The following is a 21,946-nucleotide window of genomic DNA, read 5'->3' as shown; positions in this document are numbered from 1 at the left end:
TTTAATACTGTATTTTGATTCTATATGTTTGTTCTGCTGGGTTATTTTGTGAGGGTTTTACAGTTACTGATTTTATTGCATATTTCAAAATGTAAGCTGCCACAAGTTTGGCCAGACCCTGGGAGTGGCAGCATAGAAGCCCAAAGTTTAAACAAACATAAACATAAATACATTAAAAAGCCAGAAAATCCAGCTTTGATTCAGACTTGGCTATGTTGGTAGCTGATCAGATTTTCTGATCTGTAAATCAACTTAACTAAACCCAAAAAATATAGGTAGAGTTCTTTCTTTTCTTTTTTGACTGCCTGGATTAGCTGAAGGGATACTCCTAATCAAAACCCTTCTTGGGCAAAAGTCCCCTTTCTAAAAATCCTTGGCAGGCACACCCTGTTGGGGTGGCCAAATGGTGTCTTCCCCAGAGGTCCATGGACCACAATTCCCATGAGCCCCTGCCGCTGGCAGGGGCTCATGGGAACTGTAGCCCATGGACCTCTGGGGAGACACCATTTGGCTCCCCTTCCAGAAGCAACTGAACAGCCGCTGTGAGCCCGAGGACACTGGCCTGGCTAGATCTCTGGCCCGCCAGCCCCTACCTGCTTGAGGGCGTGATGCTGCTGGGTGAGTTGGTCTGGCTTGGTCTGCCCCGGGGAGGCGGCCTGCTGCAGTATCCGCTGCTCTATCTCCTGCTCCTGCTGCAGGGCCTTGACGAAGGCGGCCTTCAGGCGGTTGGTGTGCTCGGCCTTGAGGGCCTTCTTCTGGTTGGAGGACATGCAGGTCTCGCACATGATCAGCCCCCGCTTCTCTTCCCGCCAGCGGCAGGTGAAGTCCGTCTTGCACTGGACGCAGGTGTAGGGCTCCTGCGAGGAGGGAGCTGCCGACACTTTGCCTGGATGGGTGGGGAGGTAGAGAAGGTGGAGACTCAGTCCCCGCTGCTGTGGAGCAGACCCCCAGAAGCCACCGAAACATCTAGCTGGCCTCAAAGTTTGCGTCTTGGAGGGTGGGGGGGGGGGGGGAAGAAAGGGACACCTAAGAAGTAGTAGAGCTAAGATTCACCTTCAAAACCAATACGGTTCTTGGGGTAAACCAAAGCTCCCTTCATTGGATGCAGGGCAGGAATGGAGATGCCCCGACCCTGATCTGAACTCCTAGGATGCACTTGGGCTCTGGAAAGCTTTGATCCTACAAATCCGGTGGCTCATGGGAATTGCAGTCATAGAATCCTAGAATCCTAGAGTTGGAAGGGATCTCCTGGGTCATCTAGTCCAACCCTCTGCACTTTGCAGGACACTCACAACCCAGCCCATGGACATCTGGAGAGGCATAGCTTGGCCACCCTGGTTTACAGCAAGGCCCTGCCGCCATCTCCAAAGCCTGAAAGAGGGGTGAGAAGTGACTGAGAGGGGAAGTGGCCTCTGAATGAGATAACAAGGTTCCCACCCACCCCCAGCAAAGCTAACACGGCTGGTCCATAAAGTCAGGCAAACGGCCCCTGCTTTCCTGCCTCAACGCTAACCGCAGAATCCGGTTTTCCTGAATACAACCCAGCGAACTGCTAGCAGCTCAGGGCTGCCCCGTTACCTTGACTCTCGAGGAGGTTCTGCACCACCTCCTCCAGCCCGACCAGGTAGATGAACTCATTGTTGGCTGCACTGGGCAGGAAGTTCATTTCAGGCGCCGGCGGTTTGGGAGGGGGGATCTCCAGGAGGGTCTTCTCCAGCTGCTTCCGGAGAGCCAGCTTGGCAGCTGCTTGCCGGCTGGCAGGCGAGTCATTGGAGTTGACGATGGAAGCCACGCTGGTGGCGGTGGACGCGGCGTTTGCCTGGGCGGACGTCACGGCCGCCCCTTTGAGCGAAGTCGGAGAGGCCTTGGGTGGAAGAGGGAATGAGAGTTCAGGGCTTCAGGCGGAGTTGGCCTTGGCTTGGCAGAAATGGATTTCCACCCACCCTGGTGTTGTTGCAGAGGGGTTGCCATGGAAGCAGGGCCCAAAGTTCTGAGAAACTCCCCCTCCCCTAGTTAAAGCCAGAGGCTTGTTCCCAAAGTACAGGGGACAGGTTAAGAACTGCAGCGACAAAAATGATCAGCTGTAAAGGAGATGGTGATCCCCAGTGTTTGGGTAGTGTGCCGATTTGGGTATCTGGAGCAGCTCATGCAGAGAGCCAACAGACAGCCTCTTCGGTTGCTACTTACACCAGAACTCGACTGAGATCCAGAGCGGTGTAGTGGTTAAGTGGCTGCTAATCTGGAGAGTTGGGTTTGATTTTCTGCACCTCCTCCACACGCACCCGGCTAGCTGACCTTGGACTCGTCACAGTCCTGTTAGAGCTGTTCTTGCAGAGCAGTTCTGTCAGAGCTCTCAGCTCCACCTACCTCACTGGGTGTCTTTTGTGGGGAGAGGAAGGGAAGGCGATTGGAAGCCGCTTTGAGTCTCCTTTGGGTAGTGAAAAGTAGAGTACAAAACCCAACTCTTCTTCTGCTAGCTTTGTCACACCCCCCATGCAGGGTTGTGGAACCACCACTCGTTCCAAATGGCTGCTGAATGCAATGAGGCAAGTCCAGGTAAGTGATTCGTGCAGGGGCGCAACTTGTGTGGCCTTCACAGAAAGCAAAAGTTGCAGCCAGGCAAGTAACTGACTGTTCCAGTTATACCCAGAGCAGAGATGGGACAGAATGATCCACTGCCGGTAAAAGGTAGGTCCAAACAGAAATTCATGCAGAGATGCAACTATGTTGAGACCAGAGAAAATTGCTGCAGTTCAACTTTTGCAGGACAGAACAATGTCTGAGTCCACTGGTATCTTTAAGACCAACAAAGTTGCATTCAATGTATAAGTTTGTAAAGGTATCCCCTGTGCAAGCACCGAGTCATGTCTGACCCTTGGGGTGACGCCCTCTAGCGTTTTCATGGCAGACTCAATACGGGGTGGTTTGCCAGTGCCTTCCCCAGTCATTACCCTTTACCCCCCAGCAAGCTGGGTACTCATTTTACCGACCTCGGAAGGATGGAAGGCGGAGTCAACCTTGAGCCGGCTGCTGGGATCAAACTCATGGTCAGAGCTGCAGACAGCACGTTGGCTGCCTTACTACCCTGTGCCACAAGAGGCTCTTTTAAGTATAAAAGAGTATAAGCTTATACTTTTCAATAAAGCTTTGTCGGTCTTCCAAGGTGCCACTGGACTCAATCTTTGTTCTGTTGCTTCACTCCCACACGGAGACCCACCTGAACCTTTGTAGGGCAAGTTTGGGAACTACTTTGGGGCAGAGTGAATTCTGTGGCCTGGCTTCCTTGTCCACCGTGGACCTGTCAAACTCACCTGCGGGATGTTGACCAGCAAGCTTGCATTGGGTACGTTGGCGACACGGATCAGGCCCTGCTGTATGATTCGCTGGCCCTGTATCTGCACGCTGGGGACGGAGGCCCGGGGAGCCAGGAGCAGCGGAGGGGGCCCTGAGGTGGAGTGTTGGCGAATGTTGTGGATTTGCTGGGGAGACACAGAAATGGGCTGATACGATGGATCCACAGAAGGGACACACAGACGTTGGGGGGGACGGACGGGAGGGCCAAGCAACGAGGAAGGAGGACAATGGGATGAGAGCAACACAGAAGAGACAGGAGGAGAACGATTCCGTTAACACGAATCGAAAAAGCAACAGAATGCAAAAAAACAAACCAAAACAACACAACATTGAGGCATAGTATCCCCCATGCGGCGAGACTGCACAAGGTCCACAGTCTTGTGCCGTCATGTCGTTTAGCATCAGGATTAATGCTTAACCGGGTTTAGCTGGGAACCGCGGCTTTAAAACCCTGGTGTGAGAAAGTAACCATGGTTCGAGTCATGGCAGCTAGGTAAGAGTTAGCCCAGCTCTTTTAATCTAGGGACTGCAATGCAAACCTTGGTTCTCAGATGAATGTGGTCAGCGTTAACCCAGTACAGGCAGGGCACTGATAAGGGGAGCGTGGAAGCACAAGGGCACAGATAAGAGGGAGGGAGAGAGGGGAGTTCTATTGAGGGATCGGGAAAAGTTTGGTTCTGTGCCAAGCCAAGGGGGCCCTGTGAAGCGCCCAGAGCCTCAGGGGAGGGAGGTATATAAATGTGATAGACAAACTGATAAATGAAACCCACATTGTTCTTTGGACATAGACCACCCCCTGAAGTATGCCAGGGAACCAGCTCTCACTTCTGCCCACCCTGGTTTCTTAGCTAATCAAGGCTGGGGGTGGGGGAGAAGAGAAAACAACTCACCTGTGCCCCTCGGACGAGAGGGGGCATGACTATTTGTGTGGTTTGCTGAGAACCCAGCTTTGAGGAGGCTTGCTGCCCGCCACGGATTAACGGGGGAGGAATAACAGTTCCAGGAATACGAGAAGAAGAATTCTGCATTAGATGATGGGAAATAGGGGCGAGAAGGAAACCGGTTTCACTTTTCTGAACAGTAAAAAAGGCCATTTTTTTAAACAATCCTCCTAGTCTAACAGAAGGTGGAATTGGCAAGCTGAAAGCATTGAGCGGGGGGGTTGGACTAGATGACCCTGGAGGTCCTTCCGGCTCTATGACTCTGGGATGAAGGAAGAATCATGCTCAGGCCGGTCGCTCCTACGGTATAGGCAGGAGGGATCTGGTGGTTCTTGGCCGCCTCCTGACCTGCCTTCAGCACAAAGGGCTCTCCTGCCAATTCTCAGCAATCGTGGACAGCTGAACAAAAGGCAGAAGGGACCAGTGGCCCTTGGAGGGGGCCGCCTCGTTGCCTTCCACACAGAACGACGACTCGCGCGGAATCACAGCAGATGGAAGAGTGGAACATGCCGCAGCTTTCTTCCCTCACTTCCAAATAGCCCATGAAGACTAAGAGAAAGCTAAGATGCTGACTTTGACTGCTGACCTCCTTTAGGTCCCTACAGATGCTTTGGAACTCACAGAATTGGAGGGGCCATACAGGCCATCGATCTAGTCCAAACTCTTGCCAAAGGCAGCCTAGAGCAGGGGTGGCCAAACTGTGGCTCTGCTGAGGGAAGGAGCTCATGGGAATTGTAGTCCATGGAGCATCTCTGCCAAGTGTTTGTCCAATCGCTGCTTGAAGACTGCTGGGGTGGGGTTGGGTTTCGCCATCCCCATAAATTGCTAATCCCACTTCTGAGCTACTCTTGATTGTAGAAAGCCTTTTCCTCCCAATACCCAGCCAGTGCCTTTTGGCCTGTAATTTACACCTCCTTCTAGTGAATCCCACTCTCTGGTGCCAGCAGGGACGGAAGAGGCCTGCGATTCTGCACAGCCGAGTGGACTACTCGTGCAAATGGTTTCTTTTCAGGGAAGCAGAACTGGCTTTCACTGTTGCTTTTAGGGGATGGTGGTGCATTTCCTTTCTGCAGAACTTCAGAGGCAAATGCATCCTCCCCCCCCCCCCCGGCAATTAAGACACACGGCTTCACCTCCAGCCATCTAGCTTACCCAGGAGGTCGAGAGACTTTCCCTCTCTCTGTAGACTCACCTGAATGAGGGATGACTTGCTAGAAGTGAGGGTCTGTGTCCCCCGCACCAATGGCGGAGGGGTTGCCACAGTATTTCCTGAGGAGCCAGCCGGCTGCAAGACAGCAGGGTGGGGTGGGGAACAACAGCTGCATCAATCCAAGAAAGGCGATTTGTTCTTTAAAAGATGGGCCGATCAGCAGCTCAGAGATGTAGGCCACCCTGCTGGAAGTACTGCAAGGCAGGGCCCTCCTCTGTTGCTGGTCCCTCCATCCCAGAGGTATCCTGCCTCTGCACGTGGAGCTTCCCTTCTTCTTAGAATCATAGAGCTGGAAGGGACCTCCCGGGTCATCCAGTTCAACCCCTTGCACTATGCAGGACACTCACAACCCTATCGCTCCTCCACTGCAGCCTGCCACCCCCTTGAACCTTCACAGAATCAGCCTCTCCATCAGATGGCTATCCAGCCTCTGTTTAAAAATTCCCAAAGATGGAGAACCCACCACCTCCCGAGGAAGCTTGTTCCACTGAGGAACCGCTCTCAGTGTCTTGTGGCTCCTAACAAGAGCCCTGATGGATCAGATCCTCACAGGCTAGGATATGGTTTGCCACAGACCCCTCAAAAAAGACCTCTCTCGGATTAGCCCTTGGATGGGAGACCGTGAAAGAAACCTGGAGTCACTGTGCAGAGATGGGCAATGGCAAACCACCCCTCTGGTCTCTTTCCTTGAAAACCCTCTGGGGTCAACATACGTCAGCTGAGACGAGATGCCACTTTCCACCCAAAACAATATTGATCTTCTGAAGAATTCAACAAACTGCGGCCATGTGTGTGTCATAAGAACATCAGAAGCACCCTGTTGGATCAGACCAACAGTCCATCCAGTCCAGCCTCCTGTCTCACACATTGGCCAACCAGTTCCTCTGAAGGATCAACAACAGGGCAGAGAGGCTGAGGCCTTCATAAGAACATCAGAACAGCCCAGCTGGATCAAGCCTGTGGTCCATCTAGTCCAGCATCTTGTCTCACACCACGGCCAGCCAGTTCCTCTGGAGGTCCAACAACAGGGCACAGAGGCCAAGGCCTTCATATCAGCCCTGCTGGATTAGACCAGTGAGGGTCATTCTAGTCCAGCATTCTGCCTCACACGGTGGCCAACCAGTTCCTCTGGACGACCAACAACAGGGCACAGAGGTCGAGGGCTTCCCCTGGTTGTCTCCTGGCTCTGGGATTCAGAGAATTAGTGCCTCTGAATGTGGATGTTCTACTTACTCATCATGGTTAGTAGCCATTGACAGATATCCATGAATCTACATCAACCCTTTTAAATCTGGCAGCAAATTCCACATTTTAATTACTCTCTGTGACCGTTTATTTATTTATTTATTTAGATTTATATACCGCCCTCCCCGAAGGCTCAGGGCGGTTTACATTAAAACTAGTCAACGATACATGAAACTGGAGGTTATGCACTGGAGGTTTCATGCCGGGCTGCAGGCTGGAGCTTTAGTTGTGGCAGGTTGCCCCACCTCTTCCTGCACCCACATGGGGGAGCATTTGGCCTGGTGCACCTCATCTGCCCCCAATTTGGGCTCCTGTATGGGAGCTGGGGCAGTGAAGTTCCCAGTGCATAAACGGTCTGTGTAAAGCAGTATTCCTTCAATACCTACCACCCATCAGTTTCATTGGATGCCCTCGAGTTCTAGTATTTTGGGAGAGAAAAAGTTCTTTGTCCACTCTCTCCACCCCATGCACAATTTTATAAACCTCTCTCGCGTCCCCTGCCCTCAGTCATCTCTTTTCTAAACGGAAAAGTCCCCGACTCTTCTGCCGTTCTCCTAGGGAAGCTCCTCCAACCCCCTCATCATCCTGGCTGCGCTCCTCTGCCCTCTCTTTCTGCAGACATCAGCATGGATTAGTGAGGATTAGCGAACAGCCTCTGGCCACGCAGGGTCTATCTATCTCCGAGGACCACACACTGGGCACAGGCGGCAAGCCCTCCACGCCCTATCTGTGGCCTTCCCAGCAAACATGTGGCCGACTGGTTTTGGAAACAGGATGTTGGACTCGATGGACTGTTGCTCCCATCCAGATCTGCTGTCTGCTAAAGCCTGTTAGTCTTAAGTGCAGAATGAAACACCCTCCATGTTCAGAAGTTATTTATAACCCAAGGGTTACAGACTGTTTTATGTATTGTTCTCTGTTATAATGTAAACCGCCCTGAGCCTCCGGGGAGGGCGGTATAGAAGTATATGATAAATAAATATGATAAATAAGTACTTCCCTTCTGGAATATCAGAGGCAGGGAGGGCAAGCAGCAGAAGAGGGTTTAAAAAAACAAACCAAAGTTGTATTCTACTTTTCCAGGCGAATGGGAAGCCGCCTGGAAGTCTCTAAGCTGGCGCAGTTTTAAAAAGGAGCCGCGGGAAAAAACAAGAAGAGGTCCAGCCGTGTACCTTCTGAGCCGTCACTTCCTTCTGAATCTGACTCTGCCGAAGCTTTTTCAACAGCACCAGTTTTGCCTCTTCCAACCGCAGCTCTTCCTTCAGCTGCTTGATCATTTGCTCTCGCTCTTCGGGGCTGCTTTTCTGCGGGGACCGGATGAGAGGAAGGAAGGAAGCAGGCGGGGTGGGAGAGAAGAAGGACGAGTCAGTTTCTCTTTCAGTTCAGGGCAGCAAGGGAGAAGGGAGAGAACGAAGCGAAGCAGTCAGGAACAAAAGGACAGCGATCAAGACTCAAACCCAGAAGCTCCTTAAAAACCAACAAGATTTCCCAGGGTACAGTCATTCAAGAGTCAGAGTCCCTTTCGTACCCTGGTAGGTACCCCAAGGGTAATTTCCTTCAACCCACTGCACCGTGCAGGAAATTCACAGCTATGCTCCCCACTCCCACCTGCTCCATGCACAGAGGAAGGCAAAAACCCTGATCTGGCCTGGAGGGAAATTCCTTCTGAAACCCAAATTCAGGATTTATTCTGTGATCCCTAAAAACCCACCCCTTTTTCCTCCCTAATACACTTTCAGGTGAGTAACAGTGTTGGTCTGCAATAGAAGAGCAAGATTTGAATCCAGAATCACCTTAGACCAACCGGATTTTCCAGATGTGCTCCCTTCATCAGATACAAGAAGGAAAGATTCCCCGCTCCCTTATATCCACCATCCCTATCAGGGATTTCTGTTCCTACTTGTATTTGAGGAAGTGAGCGTTGCCCCTCGGAAGCCAATCTCCTGGAAAATTTAGTTGCCCCTAAAGATGCGATTGGACTCGAATTTCACTGTGCTACAGCAAACTGACAGTTATCCACATGAAAGCATATGAGGAAATATCTGCAGCCTTTTGCTATGGGTTTCAAGGGATCACAAATGGCTGGGGGGGGGGGGAGCAGAGTCATTTCCAGAAGACCACCACTCCCAGGCAGTGTTTCCCACCCAGGGTTATTTATAACCCAGGGGTTACACCAGAACACTGGAGGGGTTATACCAGTTGGGAGGGATTTAATTTTTCATTCATTCATTCATTCATTCATTCATTCATTCATTCATTCATTCATTCATTCATTCATTCATTCATTCATTCATTCATTCATTCATTCATTCATTCATTCATTCATTCATTCATTCATTCATTCATTCATTCATTCATTCATTCATTCATTCATTCATTCATTCATTCATTCATTCATTCATTCATTCATTCATTCATTCATTCATTCATTCATTCATTCATTCATTCATTCATTCATTCATTCATTCATTCATTCATTCATTCATTCATTCATTCATTCATTCATTCATTCATTCATTCATTCATTCATTCATTCATTCATTCATTCATTCATTCATTCATTCATTCATTCATTCATTCATTCATTCATTCATTCATTCATTCATTCATTCATTCATTCATTCATTCATTCATTCATTCATTCATTCATTCATTCATTCATTCATTCATTCATTCATTCATTCATTCATTCATTCATTCATTCATTCATTCATTCATTCATTCATTCATTCATGTTTATAGAAATAAAAGATTTTTAAAAGGACCCAGGGTGGTTTTCACCTCATTGGGCACACTGACCCACCCCCTCCCAAAGTGGCCAATGATGACCCTAGAGGGGGTGGGAAGGGGAGGGGCCCTGGCAATGAGCCCTCTTGAGGATGGTAGTGGCTGTTTCATGGTCCCCCCCCCAGTGGGGACTCTTGGAGGGAATGTGGGCCTGCCCTGGCATCAGGCAAAACCTGGCAGAGCTGCTTTGGGACTTGGGAGGACTGGGACATAAGTCTCACCCATCACTGTGGCCTGGCATTTCAGGCTCAACCTGGTGACTCCCCTTGGGATTGGTGGGGGGGGGGTTCATTTTTTTTAAAACTCTGGGTGGGTGGGTTGGAGGGAGAGAGGAGGAGTGGAATGTCACATCCGGGAGTGTGGCAGGGAGGCATGGCCAGGTGACACTGTTTCAGGGTCACCTCAAAGCCTGCAACATGCTTCAGTTAAAAGCGTGAAAAAGGCTGCCCCCCCCCAGGGTTCTGCAAAGATGAGTGCGATCTTTAAAAGTGAGCAGGACAACTTTGGGCAACTGAGGAGTGCAGGGCTGGAGAATGAGGGTCACAGGAGACTCTGTGAAGGGAAGGGGCTGTTTGGAAGGCAAAGTCCCAAGACTCTGCAGTGGGTCCAGCTTGGAAAGAGTTGCAAAGGGGCTGAAGCTAGGGTTGTACGCTGTGGCGCGGTTCGGAGCATGCAACCCTAGCTTAAGCAGCTGAGCGGTGTCCAGCAGCCGGCTTTTTGAACTGCAATGTGCTTCAGGCGGGCCAGGAAGGATCCCAGAGACGAGCACCGCATGACCCAAATGTTTTGCAGAGAGGACGGCATGGGTGCTTTCACTGTTCCAGACAGGGAGAGCCACCAGGTGAAACTCTGTGGCAGACCGAACACGGATGAACAAGGCCGACGGATGCCACTGAACACTCAGATTCTCACGAATATCCTGCGGGAGGAGAAATGGGGGGGTGGGGTGGTCCAGCCCTCCCCTTGGGCAGCGGGCATCTTGACTCACCATCAACACCTCTGCGCTGGTCTCTTTGATGGCTATTTTTGTCAGCCCATTCATTCTGGGACTCGACGGCTCGTTGTCTGAGAGGACTATTACGTCCGGCGACGGGACTCTCCGCTCTCGCTTGGCATCACTGCGGGCAGCCCAGAAGAGAAAGAACATCAGGGGGGAATCCACCAACCCTCTAGGCATAGGGGTTGTCAAACTGCATGGACTACAATTCCTAGGAGCCCCTGCCAGTGAATGCTGGCAGGGGCTCCTGGGAATTGTAGTCCATGGACATCTGGAGGGCCGCAGTTTGACTACCCCTGCTCTAGCACATCAAGAGTTGGTTGGTGTCAAAGCATTCCTTCCCTGCCTCTGTCAGTGTGGCAGGCAACCCTGAGAAGCAGGGCCTTTGCTGAGCCAAACCGGAGGATTCTCCCCAAAGGCCAATCACACAGTGTTTCTCAATTTTGGTAGAGCATCCTGTTTGGTCATCTGCATCGAAAACAGCACCAAGGCTTTGTCATAAAGCTCTGCAGGAGAGCGAGATTTCCAAATGGAATTCCTGAGGATTCCTGTAGCGTATACGAAGGAGCCAAAGCTAGAATACAGGTTTCTACTCAGTCCACGACAGGCCTCCTCCATCTGGCAGTAGCTTGCCAAAGATCCAGGCTGGCCATTTCCTCTAACCGTTTTAAGCCAGACACGGTGGGGATTAAACCAGGGACCTTCTGCGTGCAAAATCCCAAGCGTGCTGCTGACAACGGTCGGCCAAAGGAGGCCCCCTCACACACTTGCAAGTACAAAACCATTATGCACAGGTCCCTGGGCCACACTCAGCCAGGAGGACCCACCTTTTGCAGCCTGGCCCTCTGCGGAGACGAGATTGTTGGCTCCCACACTGGAGCTGGCATTCTCATCCAGCCTTCCCCCGCCCCCTGGGAATTCTCTTATTGCTTCCCTGCTGGGACCTGGCAAGAGGATTCTTGGGTGGCAGGAGTCCCAGACCACCTAGCCATCTCCCGGGATTTCCCTTGCAGCTGCCAGACCCTGGGATTTGGGGGGGGGGGGGGGGAGGAAGAGTCCCTGCAAGGTGGCAAGAAGGCCACCTTTCAATTGAGAGAAGAATTGGAAGGTTGTATCCTGATTCTCTCCTCCCCAACAGTTACGTGGGCTATTAGGAATGCAGGCAATGTTATGGGGAAGCACGCACTGTGCTCCAATGGAAATCCTGAATGGGCCACCCAACAACTTGAATTGTGCGCTTCTTGCCCTTAGCAGTGGTACAAAGCAGAACCCCTGAGTAGCCATCCATTAAAAAAGAAATGTAGCCACTTTCCTCCCTTTCAGAACTCAAAGCAGCTTACCTTATTATTATTATTATTATTATTATTATTATTGAATTTCTAGGCTGTCCCTTCCTGCACAGCAGGCTGGAGACGGTGGAGGAAGGAGGAGGAGGAGTTGGTTCTTATATGACGCTTTTCTCTACTTGAAGGAGTCTTAAAGCAGCTTATAGTCGCCTTCCCTCTCCCCACAACAGACACCCTGTGAGGTGGGTGAGGCTGAGAGAGCCCTGATATCACTGCTCAGTCAGAACAGCTTTATCAGTGCCGTGGCGAGCCCAAGGTCACCCAGCTCGCTGCATGTTGGGGAGTGCAGAATCGAACTTGGCATGCCAGATTAGAACTCCTAACCACTACACCAAACTAGCTCTACACCAAAAAAATAAAACAGAACCATAAAACAATCCGTAAACCAGTGGCTGCCATTAGTAACAGGCAGGAGTAGAGCTCCAGCAATTAAATTAGTGGGATCAAACAGTTGCAAAGAAACGCAATAATAAAACGTTGCAATAAAACACAATAAAACCATCATAAAACCCAACGAAAAGTCAATCGTTCCAAACTCCAACGAGGACGGCCAGTAAAATTCTAAATCTATCAAACGCCATAAAGCTGCCTTCAACGGCCCCTGAAGTCTGACAATGAGGGACATCCGTGTACGTCCCTGGGGAGATTGGGCCATAATTGTGGGGATGCCACTGAAATACCCACCCAGACAAGGCTCCCTGACAGGTGGCACAGTCAGGAGGGTCTCTCTCTGTGATTTCCTGGACAGGAAGGAATGGGTGTAGATAGTCCTTCAGATACAGAAATCCCAAGTCATGTAGGGTTCTGCCATGAAATACGCAGGGGTGGCCAGACTGTGGCTCTCCAGATGTCCATGGACTACAACTCCCATGAGCCCCTGCCAGCAGGGGCTCATGGGAATTGTAGTCCATGGACATCTGGAGAGCCACAGTCTGGCCACCCCCAGCATACAGGATTTCTGCAAGGTGTTAACATCTCTGAGCCACAGGGGCCATGCCACAAAGGGGGAGGGTGGTCTTCATGCCCTGCTTATAGGCTTCCGGACTTAATATATCGGGATCACTCAGTCCCTATTCGCCTCGTTCAGGTTTCCAGACGGCCGGCCGCGGATGCTAGGCCTCCGAGTCCAATCCAGCCAGGTGGCTCTTAAAACTCTAGTGATATAAAGCGTGTGAGCAGGATGCTGCCAGAGGGTGCCGGGCTGGCTCAGAAGTGGTGGGCTGTTGGAAGGGGGGCCCCTCCCCAGGGCCAAAGCGTCAGCCTGTGTGCAAGTTTTACACTCTGAGGAGTAGAGGAGGAAGGGATGGAGCTGTAATCCTGCCATACGCCTCTAGAGGGCATGCCAATACAAATATATTAGTTTTGGAAGTTTGAAAGGTAACAGCCAGTCGGGAAGAAAGGGGATCTGTTATCAAATTCACCATGAGTAAATTTGGGAGGGAGAGAGAGAGATAAGTAAGTAACCATATAATGTAGGACTTTACCGGAGACGTGGCGGGGGTCAAAATTACACTTACCAAAGGACGGGGCTAAAGATTCTTTTTTAAGCCAACTATCTTGCTTAAGAGCCTCTTGTGGTGCAGAGTGGTAAGGCAGCAGACATGCAGTCTGAAAGCTCTGCCCATGAGGCTGGGAGTTCAATCCCAGCAGCCGGCTCAAGGTTGACTCAGCCTTCCATCCTTCCGAGGGCAGTAAAATGAGTACCCAGCTTGCTGGGGGGTAAACGGTAATGACTGGGGAAGGCACTGGCAAACCGCCCCGTATTGAGTCTGCCATGAAAACGCTGGAGGGCGTCACCCCAAGGGTCAGACATGACTCGGTGCTTGCACAGGGGATACCTTTACCTTTTTATCTTGCATTCAAAATCCCTGTCCAGAAGCTTGAGGTTCACTGCAGATCAAGACACCCCTCTGAGCGTACCATTTTGGCAACCCAATCTAACAACAGCAATTCAGGGATACTGGCTTTTATGGGACCACATTTGTGTAGGAGCTCCCAGGGATGTCTCCCTTTCTCTCCCCCCCCCCCAATGCATGCTACCTCCAAGAGACTGGATTGTGCTCAGGTCAGGTACAAAGGCCACGGCTCCCAGCCCTTGGCAAGCAAACAAGAGCCCTGGAAGGGACTGACATCCATGCTGAGAAATAGATGCAGGCAAGGACCGGGTGGGCAGGCACCTCAAGACGTTTGGGGAGGTCTCTGAGCACCACTTCAGATCAAGCATATCTGCGCAGTGTCACCTGTGCATGCACACATCAAGTTCTAAGACAGGTTTGGTGGGTTGGGGGTGGTTCATTGCCTGAAGCTAGGAGCTGGGGCTTTCTTTGGCACCCAGTTCTGCAGGGGGAGGTACGCTCCTGCTTTGATTCTCTGGGCAAAGTGGGTTTTTTTAATTAATTCGTTTATTATATTTATATACCGTCCTCCCCGGGGGCTCAGGGCGGTTTACATAATAACATAAGAACAATACATGGAAATTAAAAAAAAAAAATCTAGCACCTACTGAGTAACACTGTCGTCAATGGCAGGAGAGCCCTGCTTCCAAAACGATGCCGGGAACCACAAGCCAATTTTGCAAAGTGGCCCAGGCACAACCAGGCCCCAGGGGTGCCCAGGAAGTCCCTGAGGGTGAGCCCATCCCATTGTTCCCGCCCTCTTCCCCATCCATCAAGGGAGCATCCCTCGTGAGCTTCCTGGATGCTAACCCCAGGAGCCACGTGACCGGGGCACTCGGCCAACCCCCCCCACCAGTCACGTGACCCTTTTCACCATTCCTTCCCGTGTCGTGGGAAAAGCCATGGCAACGAGGCAGCTGGAACCGGTTTCCTGACACTCAGCTTTCATTTTGTGGAGGGAGTGAGGCGGAGGAGGAGACAGGTAGCGGAAGGAGAAAATGGAGCGGACCCAGGAAGTTTGCGATGAGGGGGAGAGAGAGAGGTGGGCGTTGATGGGCAGCCAAAGGAACGGCGAGCATTCAAAACTTTCCTTCCCTGGCAACTCATGATAAGAGCCAGAAAGAGGAAGTTTCAGGAGGGATCCAAAGCACTTCAGTTTGGTGCAGTGGTTAGGAGTGCAGACTTCTAATCTGGCGTGCCGGGTTTGATTCTGCACTTTTCCACATGCAACCAGCTGGGTGACCTTGGGCTCGCCACGACGCTGATAAAGCTGTTCTGACCGAGCAGTGACATCAGGGCTCTCTCAGCCTCACCCACCCCACAGGGTGTCTGTTGTGGGAGAGGAATGGGAAGGAGACTGTAAGCCGCTTTGAGCCTCCTTCGGGTAGAGAAAAGCGGCATCTAAGAACCAACTCTTCTTCTTCAGTAATATCAGGGCTCTCTCAGCCTCACCTCCCTCACAGGGTGTCTGTTGTGGGGAGAGGAAAGGGAAGGTGACTGTAAGCTGCTTTGAGCCTCCTTTGGGTAGAGAAAAGTGGCATATAAGAACCAACTCTTCTTCTTCTTCAGTAATATCAGGGCTCTCTCAACCTCACCCACCCCACAGGGTGTCTGTTGTGGGGAGAGGAAAGGGAAGGCAACTGGAAGCCGCTTTGAGACTCCTTCGGATAGAGAAAAGTGGCATATAAGAACCAACTCTCCTTGTTCTTCATACTCATAACGCACACACACAGAAGTTTTGAAAGGGCTCCTTTCCAGATGTGTTCTAGGCTCAGGGTGGCCAAACTGTGGCTCTCCAGCTGTCACCATAAGCCCCTGCCCAGCATGCATGGAAACTGATTTAAACCACCTGGCAGGGGCTCATGGTAATTGTAGTCCATAGTCATCTGGGGGATTTAAGAATAGATGCGTTCATAGTTACCAGAATGTCAGGACCAACTCGGCAGGAAGACCTAGTTTTTATACCCCACTTTTCTCTACCCAAAACAGTATCAAAGTGGCTTACAATTCACTTCCCTTCCCCTCATCACAACAGACACCCTGTGGGGTAGGCGGAGCTGAGAGAGCTCTGAAAGAACAGCTCTATCAGGACTGTGACTAGCCCAAGGTCACCCAGCTGGCTGCATGTGGAGGAGCAGGGAATCGAACCTGGATCACCAGATTACAAGCCGCTGTTCTTACCCACACCACCACACTCTAGAAGCTGGCAGCAGGCATTTGCAAAAGAAACACACGAAGGTTGAAATGTTAGATCATTTTGCAGTAGTATCAGTTGATGGCATCCGGTAGTGGTTAGAGCAGCCATTCTCAACAGGGGCCCTATGGCCCCCTGGGGAGCCCTGGCATATTTGAGCCAAAGATTGAAAAATGTGAGACGGGGAGCCCAAAGGGTTTATGTCACATATTGTGGCATTAATTGCTCGGGAAAGAAAAGGCACGCAACCCGTTAGTTTGTGTGTGCCTGAATTAATGCATTCAAGAAAAAAAAATGCATGTAGTTCTCTCGGTTGAATGTTCTCAAAATCTGCCCTGCGTATGGAGAAGTGCAGAATCAAGTAATAAGGTGCTGGAAGACCAGTATGGTGTATCCAGTGTCACAGTATAATAAACAGACTTCTGTCTTCAAACTTCAGTTGGTTCTTTAATGCAGGGGTAGTCAACCTGTGGTCCTCCAGATGTCCATGGACTACAATTCCCATGAGCCCCTGCCAGCGTTTGAGAAATCAGAAATCTCTTGGGCCCACTGAACAGGTGGATTCTACTTCCTTGTTCTATAGGGAAATGGATCCATTTTATCATCATGAAATACCGGTTTGAAGATAAAAGGAAGTTTGTTTTTGGGGTGGTGGTGGTTTGCAATGGTGGTGGGTTTTTGTTTCGTTTTCTCTTGGTTTTCAGGGGCTCATGGGAATTGCAGTCCATGGAAATCTGGAGGACCACAGGTTGACTACCCCTGCTTAAACGTCCCAAATATTAAACAGATCCCCAACGTGTTTCGCTGTGTGGCTTTTTCAAGGGACATCAATTTCAATGTTTTCAACAGGAAGCTTCAATTCAGAGAAAGACTGAGTCTTTTCAGAGTAAGACTGTTACAACCATGGTTACTCCTTAGCTTAAGGCTTTGCAGACACCAACTGAAGTTTGAAGACTCCTTAGAAGTCTCTTTATTATTCTGTGACATCGGATACACCATACTGGTTTCCCAATGCCCTAATACTTGCTTTGTGTCTGGTCCTTCACAGGGTCCTATTTCATTTTTGCTTTTGCATATATATAAGACATGAGCCTCTTGTGGCGCAGGGTGGTAAGGCAGCCAACATGCTGTCTGAAGCTCTGACCATGAGGCTGGGAGTTCAATCCCAGCAGCTGGCTCAAGGTGGACTCAGCCTTCCATCCTTCCGAGGTCAGTAAAATGAGTACCCAGCTTACTGGGGGGTAAATGGTAATGACTGGGGAAGGCACTGGCAAACCACCCCGTATTGAGTCTGCCAAGAAAACGCTAGAAGGCGTCACCCCAAGGGTCAGACATGACTCGGTGCTTGCACAGGGGGATACCTTTACTTTTATATATAAAACAAGGTTTGTCGAGTATAGTTCATTCACTCTTAGCTTAGGCATTTTTTAGCCTCCCTCACTGAGCAAGCCAACAGCAGGGGGCCCTGGAACCTGAGAAGAGCTCCTAGGAGCGCTATGACCAACTAAAGGTTGGGAATAGCTGGTTCTCCAGGGTCTCAGGTAGAGGTCTACCTCAACACCCGCTACCCCATCCTTTTAACTGGAAATGCCAGGAATTGAATCTGGGACCTTCTGCATACAAAGCAGATGCTCTAACACTGTGGTTTCCAAACTACACACTGAAAAGCATTCGACGGTACATTCCTCTCTGCAGCTTCAGGACTCTTTCTTCTACCAAATCTGCTCCATGGAGAGTTCAAGAGGCAGTCAAAGAACTTTGATTGTCCTGTGGCTCCCAGGATCCACAATCCAGACATGCCCCTCCCCTACTCAGGGAAAAGATTGGGCAGCAGATGGAAATCCCTCCTCCTTGCCCAATTTCAGCTGCAGCATGGGGCCAAATCTGGCCTACCCCACAAGGATGTTGTTGCAAGGCTTATCACGTACATGAAACGGATGTGAACCCTCTCCAGTATATAGATGCCACCAGGAGCCAGCAGTATTCATCAAAAGTCCCCCAATTTTGCAACTTGTAAATGTGTTAAGAAAATAATTCATAACTGATTGCAGCATTGGGAGGGTCAAGGAAAGGGAAGGCCCCTACTATTATTATTAAAGCACTAGGGGCCAAGCCCGTTGCATTCAGGAATACAACACGTGCTAGATTGGGGGGTGGGGTGGAAGAACTCTGTGGACGGCCTCCCCCTCCCTGGAAAGGCTGTAGGCATCTGTTAGGGCAGAGGTAGTCAACCTGTGGTCCTCCAGATGTCCATGGACTACAATTCCCATGAGCCCCTGCCAGTGTTTTCTGGCAGGGGCTCATGGGAATTGTAGTCCATGGACATCTGGAGGACCACAGGTTGACTACCCCTGTGTTAGGGAACTCACCGGCAGCAGTAGTTCTCACATGGCAGGGATCTGCAGCCTCCAAGCAGAGGGAAGTGGAAGAAGGAGGGGGTGGTCAGGGGTGGGGGACAGAAGGCAATTGGCTGGCCGCTGGAGAGATACACAAGCCAGTTGGAGGAGGCATTCAGGGGGCGGGACAGCTGCCCTGAGTGGGTGTTAAGCACAGAGTGACACTTAAACCACGAGACCAGCTCCTCCTCCAAGCCCTTACCAGAAATATATTATGTGGAACATATTTATAGAATCATAGAGTTGGAAGGGACCTCCAGGGTCATCTAGTCCAACCCACTACAGAATTATCTTCTGACTTTTCTTGTAGTTCCATTTACAATAATGGATGTAAAACTAAAAATCAAATATCTCTGTGTGTGTGTGTGTGTTCTCTTGTGCATGCTTGTGGGAACTGTCATCAAGATGCAGATGACCTCAGCAAAGGGCTTTCAACGCAAGAGTGAATCAGAGGTGGTGGGCCATTGCCTTCCCCTGCAGTCTTCCTTGGTGACCCCTCCTTCAAGTTCTGACCCTGCTCAGGTTCTGAGATCTGAAGAGAAGGGCTATATCATACTGCCTTCAAAAGCCCAAATCTCTACCCTGCCTCCCCCCCAAATGCCTACAACATGTTACAGTGGATGAGTAATAGGGTTGTGAGTGTCCTGCATAGTGCAGGGGGTAGAACTAGATTAGCGATCCCCAACCTGTGGGCTGCGGACCACATGTGGTCCGTCGACTAATTGGAGGTGGGCCCCGAAGGACGTCTTCTCCTCCCCCCCCGGCCCTTTACTTCATCCCCCCCCCGGCCCTTTACTACACACTTTGGGTGTCATTGTCTCCCATCACTCCCAGGTGGGACTATCTCGTTGCAGAGAAACAAGCTCAGGGTTCCCACTGATTTGTCATTATGAATTAAAATGTCCATTAAAATAAAATGTTCCTTATGTTCATTGTTGTGGCGTGTCTGTATCTTATTTTGAAGGGATGTTTAAGCATTACCAGAGCGATCAGAGAGCGCTAGGGCAGTGGTTGAGAGTCGAGGAGTAAACTACCCCCCCTCACCGGGCCTCAGTAAAAGGCGTTGAGTGGTCCCCGGTGATAAAAAGGTTGGGGACCACTGGACTAGATGATCCATGAGGTCCCTTCCAACTCTATAATTCTATGATTATCCTCAAAAGCCCTGGCAAAGAAGCAGGTCTTGTAGTGCTTCAGAGAGGGACCTACTGAGAGAGCCTGGTCCATTAAGCGGGAGCTACAATGGAAAACGACCAGGGGCTGGTCCATACCGGAATGGGCTACCCACAGCTAGATGGCTGACAATTACAGCTGGTGCTCAGGGATAATTCTGTCCAGCCACCTCGCTGGCTTCTCAGATTTCAACTAAAATTATTATTACTATTACTATTACTATTACTACTACTACTACTACTACTACTATTAAAACAGCTCCCTGCAGAACAATACATACTAGGGCATGCCTGAAGGCTCAGGGTGTCCTTGGGCTCGCCACAGCACTGATAAAGCTGTTCTGACTGAGCAGTGATATCAGGGCTCTCTCAGCCTTACCCACCCCACAGGGTGTCTGTTGTGGGGAGAGGAAAGGGAAGGCGAATGTACGCCGCTTTGAGACTCCTTTAGGCAGGGAAAAGCGGAGTATAAAAAACAACTATTCTTCTTCAGTAGAAGCTTCCAGAGTAGTTTCAAGGGCAGCCCTGCAAGTTGCAGTAGTCCAGTTTGACAGCTGTACGAATCACAAAGGCCAGGTCGGATGGCGACAGGTAAGGTTGCCCTGCTTGGTAAAGGTGTCAAAACGCCATGCAGGCAACGGTTGTGACCTGGGCCTCAATAGGTTCATTCCCAAATATTCTCATCGCGAATAGTAAAAGAGTAACAAGCATAGCTCTCCGGCGTGGGGGGGGGGCAGCACCAGCGCGCCAGTTGCCGCACACAGGCGCAGAGCTCTGCCCCTGTGTGTGGGCACCGGGTCATGCGCCAGCACCGCCCCTCCCCGCCGCACCGCGGGCTGCTTTGGGCTTGAATGGCTGCTTCAGCAGCCGAAGCACACAAGCCTAGCGCCAATGTTTCCGGAAAGGGTGAAAAAGATCTATAGCCATTTTCCCCACACCCGGGAGTTCAAAAATGTGTGTGTGCACACTCACTGGAGGGCAGAGGAAGCCTCTCTTTTTGGAACGAAAAATCCCCAAACTCTGCTCCACATAGGAAAGGTGCACAAACCCTTACTAACTTTGGCCATTGTTTTCTGAACCCCCTCCCCCCGTCCCTATAAGGGAGGATTTTATGGGGTTTTACTGTTTTTTAATGTTTTATTGTCGTAAACAGCTGTGAGCCCTTTGGGAGAGCAAGGTATATAAACTGAAAAATAAATAAATATAGCATTTGTTTTTCAATGAGGAGACCAAAGGGAAGGGATGCTCCATTTATCACCTATGCAACAGCAAAGGTAGCTTAAGATGTTGGCCCCCTCCCCACCCGCCCGCACTTTTCCTAAGAAATCTCCCCCACCTCCAACCATGTGGATGTGAAATCAAGTTAAAGGAAAATAAATCAAAGCTAACAAAATAAAGTTCTCTCTCTCTCTCTCTCTCTCTCTCTCTGTGTGCCATCCATTGGCCAAAACCAAGGGAACATCCTACACGGGCTAAAATTGTGTGTCAAATGCGGTAGCTGCAGGGTGGAGCAGGAACGCACAACACAGAGTTTCACCAGCAGAACTTGCCCTCCCGGCACAGCAGGTTCTTCTTTTCAATTCTGAGGACTTATTTTTAAAAACTGGCACAGCCTGGTGATTTAAGGGACTGGAAAAGCCAAGAATGACAACACAGATACCGGCAAAGATCTTAAAAATCTCAAGTATCCCGTTCCTGAGCAAAGGAACTGAGTCGGTACTGGTTGGACAATTCCAAGCTTTCTCGGATGAGAGAAACGATTTAGAGATACTTCCCCGTCTGCTTTTAGGCCTGGCTGTAGGACTGAAGCTGGGAAAACAAGGGATGCTCGTCGCACTTCATACTGGGGACCAGCATCACACGCGCTTCCTGTCCAGGGAGCTAAAGTCACCATGAAGCTGACAATCCTGCTCCAAGCTTACTGGTCACAGGGTACTCTCAGCAAAGGCCCTGGCTTAGGGGCAGAGCTGCTCTGTGCTTCAATCCCTGATGCCTCCAGGTAAAATGCAGACAGGTCATAGAGGTGGCCCTTAGTCTGCGATGCTGAAAGGCTGCTTTGGGCCAAACTAGGGACAAAAGCGAAGAAGGTACTAGCAAAAGTGATTGAGAATCTGTCCTCTACTAAGCTAAGTTCACAGGCTTCAACACAGGGGTTCCCAAGGTGGGCGGTACACCCTCAACCCCCAGGGGAGCTGGAAGAATCCAACAGGGTGGTGAGGGATTTGGGGGCAATAGTCTGACTTTTCCTCCTGCAGCCCTGTTTTCCTAGCAAGAAGCGTTCCAAGGTGGCTTGCCAATGTCCGTCTCTGGATAGTGCTGACCCTGGACTTGGTGGCCTCCCATCCCATTGCTGACCAGGGCCAGCCCTGCTTAGCTTCCTGAAGACAATGGCAGCTTCAGCAGGTGGCCTGG

The 21,946-nt window shown here is 50.6% G+C and overlaps 1 protein-coding gene across 16 annotated transcripts in view; it reads right to left on the bottom strand.

Moving 5' to 3' along the window:
- GATAD2A (GATA zinc finger domain containing 2A) overlaps positions 1-21,946 on the bottom strand; it is an 88,366-nt gene that overhangs the window by 7,094 nt on the left and 59,326 nt on the right. For 13 of the 16 annotated variants that reach the window (XM_077332025.1, XM_077332029.1, XM_077332024.1 and 10 more), the window contains 7 exons: positions 10,526-10,655; positions 7,923-8,054; positions 5,488-5,580; positions 4,245-4,376; positions 3,312-3,500; positions 1,579-1,864; positions 594-886 (listed from right to left, as the gene is read on the bottom strand). In XM_077332025.1, coding sequence (XP_077188140.1) covers positions 594-886; positions 1,579-1,864; positions 3,312-3,500; positions 4,245-4,376; positions 5,488-5,580; positions 7,923-8,054; positions 10,526-10,655 — 1,255 coding nt within the window. The remainder of the gene's footprint in view (positions 1-593; positions 887-1,578; positions 1,865-3,311; positions 3,501-4,244; positions 4,377-5,487; positions 5,581-7,922; positions 8,055-10,525; positions 10,656-21,946) is intronic. The other 3 variants (XM_077332016.1, XM_077332018.1, XM_077332019.1) reach the window with 3 other exon arrangements.

The sequence above is a fragment of the Paroedura picta genome, chromosome 4 (assembly GCF_049243985.1).
Source record: "Paroedura picta isolate Pp20150507F chromosome 4, Ppicta_v3.0, whole genome shotgun sequence".
NCBI classification, from domain to species: Eukaryota; Metazoa; Chordata; class Lepidosauria; order Squamata; family Gekkonidae; genus Paroedura; species Paroedura picta.
This window is presented reverse-complemented; position numbering and strand designations above follow the sequence as displayed.